This window comes from Nanorana parkeri, unplaced genomic scaffold (genome assembly GCF_000935625.1).
Source record: "Nanorana parkeri isolate BGI_ZX_2015 unplaced genomic scaffold, ASM93562v1 scaffold743, whole genome shotgun sequence".
Taxonomy (NCBI): domain Eukaryota; kingdom Metazoa; phylum Chordata; class Amphibia; order Anura; family Dicroglossidae; genus Nanorana; species Nanorana parkeri.
In genome coordinates, this window is record NW_017307011.1 from 755,994 (window position 1) to 763,823 (window position 7,830).

General features: G+C 45.6%; 1 protein-coding gene across 1 annotated transcript in view; it reads left to right on the forward strand.

Moving 5' to 3' along the window:
* Positions 1–7,830, forward strand: part of SNX21 (sorting nexin family member 21) — a 19,619-nt gene that overhangs the window by 5,845 nt on the left and 5,944 nt on the right. Inside the window, exons 2-3 of the mRNA XM_018564306.1 lie at positions 17–200; positions 2,044–2,198. Of these exons, the coding sequence (XP_018419808.1) occupies positions 17–200; positions 2,044–2,198 (339 nt within the window). The remainder of the gene's footprint in view (positions 1–16; positions 201–2,043; positions 2,199–7,830) is intronic.

Here is a 7,830-nt window from a genome sequence, read left to right on the forward strand (position 1 = left end):
TTAAATCTCATTGTAGATGGCATCCAAGATTCTTCAGCGCCTCCGTCCTTCCCCTCATAAAGATCAAAGGGGCCCAGGACCACCCGAGGAACCGCCAGAGATTGCAGAGTTGGTGGATGATCCAGACATGGCAGTACGGCTGAGCGGGACCCTTAGTTTCAGTGAAGACAGCCTGGTCTCTGAAGGGAGCGATGGAACAGGTACTGAATTACTGGATGGGAAAATGTCATCTCAATACACATAGTTTAGTCCAGCCTTTCCCAACCAGGGTGCCCATGGGTTCATCAGGGCTGCCATCAAAAAGTAAAAAAAAAAACAGCCAGAGGATTATGGCCGACTTCCAACCATGTGATCAGTTATTATGGTTGGGGCACCTTAACAACCAAGAATGCTGAGCAGTCCTGCCACCAGCACGCTAGCACCCAATGATGTCATCAGCTAATGAGACACAAGTGGCTGGCCCGCATAGCATGTTTGGTTGCACCTGCTCTGTAGCGGCCCTGTCCTGGCCCCTCCAGAGGTACAGCTTTCTGTTCCAGCACTGCTCACCTCTTTGGATGAATGAAGTCCAATTTACGTGGGTAAAGTGAGGAAGGGTTAGGACATCTGCTAGATTTGTTGAGGATTGGGAAAATCCTCAACAATTCTGAACAATGTTTCATAGACTAGTGGAAGGCTAGAACCCCTGTCCTCCTTCTTTTTTTTTTTTTTTTTCCTGCCTGTGCCACCATTGGGGACTTTCCCTCACTTATTTTCTTTGTGACAATGGTGTCAATGGGACAGGAAGTGAGGGGAATTCCTACCAAGGAGGCCTTGGACAATAAAAACCTGAAAGAGGCCCTCAACTAGGGTTCCTCCAGGGGGTACTAGGGGTTCCTTGAGTCATTTCTGCCTCTCTGATAACACTCTTTTTAGCCATCTATTAGGAGAGGGGGAGATTTTTTCCAATGACCACATATGTAAGGAAGATTCTTCCCACTGACCATCACACTAATGTACCTTGCGCTGTACATATAGTGATTTTTAGCAAGGGTTCCCTAAGACCAGAAGGTTAGATCAAGGGCTCCTCCATGTTGAAAAGGCTGAGAAGGGCTGCTCTAAACCTTCACTACTCCTATCCAAAGCAAGATTATTAGTTTCGGTTGGAGGTAAAGTTTAAGTAAACCTGTCATGAGAGAAATATGGGTGCTGCCATTGCTGGCTTCCTTCTGAAAGTGCTAGTTGCCTGGTTGTTATGATCTATTGGAGTACTGTACATCAATTTAAGCCACTGCACCAGGAACATGCAGCTAGAAAGGTCAGAAGCCCTTATCGGCAAACTTGTTCTGGTTTAATGACTTAAAGTATTGAAGAAAGAATGACAGCCAGGTAACTAGCATCTTGCAGAAGGAGAGGTTCAGGAGCGGAAGCCTCCATGTTCCTCTCATAACAGGGTTCCATTATGCTGGATTTGTATACTAAATGAGCTGTCATTGCACCACGACACACATACAACAATGTACGTGACAACCCCCAACCCCTTTTATTATTTTTTTAATATGCAGTCCATCATAACCCATGGCATGTATGTTATGATGGCGTGCATTGCCCGCTAATATACAGTGTGTTGGTATGACATTCACAATGTATGCCACTTGAAAGGAGTCGTTGATGCAAGTTGTAGTTGCTACAATGCAATAGTTTGAGTGGCCCAACCTCTCTGCTAGTTGACAATAATAGGGCAACCAAATGGGTAGCAGTTTCCTTACAGCTGTTCTTTCCCACCAGGCACACTGTCTGCATGGAGTGTGTACGTCACGGGTAGGCAACCTCGGCTGCTGTTGAACTATAAGTGCCATGAGGCATTGTGAGACTGCCACTGCAAGGCTTTTACATTGCATAGCTTTGGGAAAGCTAAAGCAGCTTGTTTAATCAGATTGGCCGATTTAAGGGTTTGTCATTTGTTCCACCTTCACTCTTCATGCAGATTGTGCACATGAGGCGAAGAACTTCTTTTTGAATGTCTATATATATTAATTGATTTAGACGTTCTCTTTCTTGCAGAAGGGAAATCACTGGAGGAGCCGAAAGCCCGCCCTCTTCTGACACAACAACTGAGAGAGATGTGGGCGAATACTGAAGGTCACAGCGTGCCCATCAGGTTGACGTTCGAGGTGACCGAGGCTAATATTGTGCGCGACGTACATGCCAAGTATGTGGTGAGTACCGCAGAGTGTATGTTTCTTAATGACAAATAGAATATCCACTAATACCTGGTGGTGATAGAATTATGAATACTAGAACTAGCCTGTTACCTATTTATAGTCTGTACTTCTCTGCCGGTTATCATTTATAGCCGAATCTGCAGAACTTTGTTGTATAACGGCATGATCGCTTGTAAACCGGCCTTCGCCATTAAAGTCAATCTGTCCACCATCGTAAGTGTTTAAGCGCTTAAGGACGCTTTCGCCGCCAAGGCCTTTTTTTTTGTTTTTTGCACACATGTTATAATCCACATTTTAGGCCTGAAAATTACTTCAAACCCCCAAACATGATATATTTTCTGAAAGCCAAGACCCGGCAGAATTAAATGGCAGCAGTTGCACATTTTTATGTTGCATGCTATTTGCAAAAAATGCACTTAAGTTTAATGTCGTGCCACAAAACACAATATAATACTTTTTTTTTTTGTGAACTATAAAAGATGAGGTTATGACGAGTAAATAGATATCCAACTCGCCCAGGTTAAAAGTTTTGTGGGTCTATGAAATGGCGACAAAATTCCGTACCCCAAAAAGTCTACAGCTGACGCTTTAAGAGCCCTACAGGTCATCATTTTAGAGATGCACGTAAATATTGGCCCTAAAATTATTGTTATTATTGGGACAGGACTTCAAATATTGTTCTCGGCGATAGCCAACATTTGTAATCGGGTGCGCCCAAAGCGTGTTTACGTGAATACGCGCGTGCTCGTGGGGGCTGGGGACTTTAAATTTTGTTTTATTATTGTGTTTACATTTATTTAATATTATTTTTATTAAAACTGAGGTGTTTTTTAAAAAAAAACTTTAATTGCTATGACATTGGGGGCTTGTAGGCTGCCCCTATGTGATAGCATATTGGTGGTGACAGGTCCTCTTTAAGGTGATGCTGGGGGTCCAAGAGACACCTAGTGTCACCTTTACACTTAAATAAGCTATTTAAGTGCAGATTGCATTTCAATAGCTTATTGCTGGACTTCGGGAGCCCAGCACTGACAGCTCAGGGACCGGAGGGAATGCAATTCGCTTCACTCCCAGTCCCATAGAACAGGGAGGAGATCAGTGAACGGACGTTTGCGGCTCTCCTCCCCAGCTTCCTGCTGACACCCGAGATACTGGTCCTGGACAGGTGAGTCACCTGATCATCGTCCAGAGCGGGGACTCAGGCATTCTACACACCTTGAAGTGTAAGATGCAAAAGGTCTGCAAGAGAGCAAAGATCTGATGAAGGGCATCAGACACTTCCAGGGGTATTGGATGCCTGACTCCCTTCTGCTATGCACTGTGGTACCATCTACTGATCACTATGTTACTACAGAACACAGTAGTGATGTAGGAGCTGGTGGATGGAACCACAGAGTATGGCACATGGAAACACAGAGCATGGTGGGGGACCAATCATCTAAGGTACCTGGAAGTGTCAAAGAAGATTTTTGTAGCTGCAATCGTTCAAGAGAGCAAAGATCGGCGGCAGTGCATTTGACTCTCCCAGGGGTATCTGATGCCTGGTCCCCCTCTGCGTATTGTAGTATCATCCGCTGCCGACTATGTCGCTACAGAACACAGTAGTGATGTAGAAGCTGGTGAATGGAACCACAAAGTATGGCACATGGAAACACAGAGCATGGTGGGGGACCAGGCATCTGACTTACCTGGAGGTGTTGGAAGCAGAAGATATTTTTTTTTTTTTCGCTGCCATAGTTTAGGAGACCAAAGATCAGCAGCAGTGCATTCGATTCTTCCAGGGTATCAAATTCCTGATACCCCACTGCGTGTTGTGGTACCATCCACTGGCCCCTGTACCACTGCAGGACACAGCAGTGAGGTAGGATTTGATGGATGGAATCACAGAATGCAGCGGGGAGCAGACTTCCGACTAACACTTGTTACATGTTTCTCATTCACATAGAATAACTTCAAATTATTTTCTTTGCACTAGGGATGCACCGATACCGAAACTAGTATCGGTGCCGATGCCAAGTATTTGGGTGAGCACTCGTACTCCCCAAATGCTCCGTTGCCTAGCCCGATACTTCCAGTATCAAGAAGCCGGGCAGCGAGTCAGCACACGCTGCCCGGCTTTCTGATTGGCGAGGGAGCATGGAGCCGGCTTCCCGTCCAATCATTACACGTCGCCCGGCTTCCAGATTGGCCAGAAAGCCGGCTCCATGCTTTCTCATCACGTAGTGACTGGAAGATTGGTGACGGCTTCCCTGCTAATCGGGAAGCCGGGTGGCGAGTCTTTACACGCCGCCCGGCTTCCCGGCTAATCAGGAAGCCAGGTGGGGAGTCATTACACGTCACCTGGCTTCCTTAATGGGACTTCCGGTATCTGTATTCGTTATCAGTGAGTTCCGAAAGAAAATATTGGTACTCGTACTCGATACCAAAATACTGGTATCGGTGCATCCCTAGTTTGCACAGTACATGCTCAATTCTGAAAGAAAAGTTGTTCTCTGTACTAAGTTTTCCTGGGGGCTGGGCAGGTTAATGTTAAGATATTTACCCCTGTCTGTACTGTTCTGGAAGATCTCGATATCAGTTGCAAACTAGAATTGAACAATGTCTGTCCTAACGAAGGGTTACAAATCTAGAAGCATTGTATATTAGCGAGGTGAAGCTCAGTCTGTCCTTAGCCTTTCTATGGGGACAGACAGAGTTTCGTTTCACTTGGAAATTGAGACCGAAGCTTTCCAAAGTCCTGCTATACAGACACATCTAAGAAGTAAGAAAAATAAACCTGTATAGAGGGGGTTTCCTCAAATTTGACTGCGAAAGTGGAACTGCACTTTAAAGTCCTGTCTAAGAGCAGATATCTGCTGCCTGCTTTTACCTCTATTATCCATAACACTGTCCTCTGTGCGTCTTTCTGGAACCAGTTTTGGTATGGGACCAGAGGCTGGATGTCTAAGCCTCACCATGTGCAATTCCCGTGTCCAATAAGCCCTTACTGGTCATTGAGGAACTCTCTTTTGACCTGGTGTTGGCAGCTAGCAGGATTTGGCCCTTAACCCGGGGATGTCACCAAAGTTCCACGTCAGGCTGTTTACATTGACTGGGAACTTTAGCAGGTCGTAGCTCAGGTTCCTTCGTCATCAGCTGTTTGGAGAGGTAGAGAGTTTGCTGACAAGTACAGTCTCCTTTCCAGTACTATACACCCAGATATGCTTCTAACCTTGAAATGCAGACTCTGTTTTATATGCGCGCCGTAGTGAAGTAAGCATATCTGAAGAGGAATGTGGCGTACATGCCTTCTAAAATCCAGCATCACATGCAATCTATAGCCTCCCCCCAAAATTATGTCAAGCAGCTCATCATTTAATACATGTATTTTTCTTTATATGGCACAGTTGGTTTACGCTGCGCTTTACACAATATTTAAACAGACGTATAGATACCTTGTCGCACTCCTTACCGGGAGGCCCCGAATGAAATAAGGGGGGTTGCTCGCAGTGACCACGGATGGCGCCGCCAAACAATGAAAAAGTGAAGGGATGTCACCAGCACACCAATAGTATTCAAGTCCAAAGTGTTTGTTTTATTGGAACATCATGTCACCAGAACTAGTGCTTTCGGGGGCCACGCAGGGTCCCCTTCATCAGGCTCAGCAATAACGATGAAGGGGACCCTGCGTGGCCCCGAAAGCGCTAGTTCTGGTGACATGATGTTCCAATAAACAAACACTTTGGACTTGAATGCTATTGGTGTGCTGGTTATATCCCTTCACTTTTACACAATATTTATTCACATCAGTCCCTGCCCTCAAGGAGCTTACAATTTGAGATCCGTATCCCTCTTGCTTACACACACATACTTGGGCCAATTTAGACAAGAGCCAATTACCCTTACCATATACACACCTTCATCAGCGCTCAGGGCCGGTTCACACCAGCTCCAGTGCGTTGCAGCAGGATTCGCTGCTGGAATGCACTGGAGCCCATCCCGGCCAGCTTCCTCCATTCAGGGGCGGTACCTGTGGAGCCATTGACTTCAGTGCCATCACCTGCACTAGAATGCGTGACACATTGGTGTCTGCGCTCTGGTCTAGTGCGCTCTGAAAAAATAGTGCATGCAGCATTTTTTTTAGATCACACTGGACTGGAACGCAGGCACTAATGTGCCACATGTTCTGGTGCGGGCGATCGCACTGCAGGCGGGTGCATGGCTGCGGTGACATTGACTTCAACGCACCGCCATGCCCCCTTCCGTCCCTCAATGCAGGAAGCTGGTCGGGATGCGCTCCAGTGCGTTCCAGCAGCGAATCCTGCTGGAACACACCAGAGCTGTTGTGAACCTGCCCTTAGTGAGCTGGGTCCATTCATAAATCACTGAACCTGTAGCACCAGAAAGACAAGTGCACATGGCTGGAGAATTTTTATGTGTTGAGGGTGCAGACTAGACCTAATTAAACTTACATAATAGTCTGTGACCTTAGTACTATAAAGGAAGGAATGTTTCCTGTTTATTATTGTATCTCAGTTAAAGGTGAACTCCAGGCAAACCGCTAAATACGAAATTCCAATCATTCCAATACATAAAGGGGAACTGTTTTAGGGGGATTTTTTTGTACATCCAGCTCTGAGTTTTCACAGCCCTGTCACTCAGCAGGAAACACTTGGAGGTTGTGTCCTGCCCATACCCTGTGACTGTTCATCTTTTTGCCATTCTTCTCTCCTCTTCTCTCTCCACCTCTTATCAGCACCGGGTCTCATTCTGGTGCCTTTTGGACTGCACAGTCATATTTGGACAACTGCTGTGAGGGGAAAGTAGTAAATAGGGCAGTTTCGATCAGGATGACAGCACAGCAACTACCATTCTCCAGAGGAGGAGGGCATACAGGTTTCTTTAAAGCCCAACCTCTGTTCTACTGCATACTTTCCTTGTCCCATGTGGGAAGCTTCTGTTCCAAGAGCATGCTGGTCCCATGCCAAAATCATGCAGCACTACGATCCCAGTGCCTGAAAAAACGGCTGGGAATTGAAGCGTCCCCTTCCCAATTGTCATGTAAGCAGTAGTAGCAACCTTTTTTTTCCTTTTGTAAGCCTAATGCAATGCCATAAATATCACTCCACTTACTTTAGATGCTAAATAGACTCCGTTCACAAAGGCAGCACACCAACATGGGGATCCTTATCTTCAAAACGTTATTTTCAGTTAAATCAAATGAGGGTTCTTCTCCGCTAAATCCAATTCTGAAGAAGGGTTTGTGTTTATGGACCAACATGCAGTCGATGCTAAATAGATTCCATTCACAAAGCCAACGCACCAACATAAGGATACTTCTTTTCCAAAAAGTTATTTTCAGCTAAATCAAATGAGGGTTCTTCTCCGCTAAATCCAATTTTGGATAAGGGCTTGTGTTGATGGGCCAATGCCTCTTGCCTTTTCATATTTCAAATTAGTTTGAGACACTTCTGAGATCATTCCGAGATCACTGACCGTTCCCTCTGAAGCTTCACATACAGTTTAAAGTCTGGCTGTACTATCTCCTTTTAGATATACCAAAGCTATGCCACATGAAGACCTGTCTCCAGGGAAAACTTAAAATGGCCCCTCATTATTTAAAATAACCTTATTTCCTCCTGTTCTC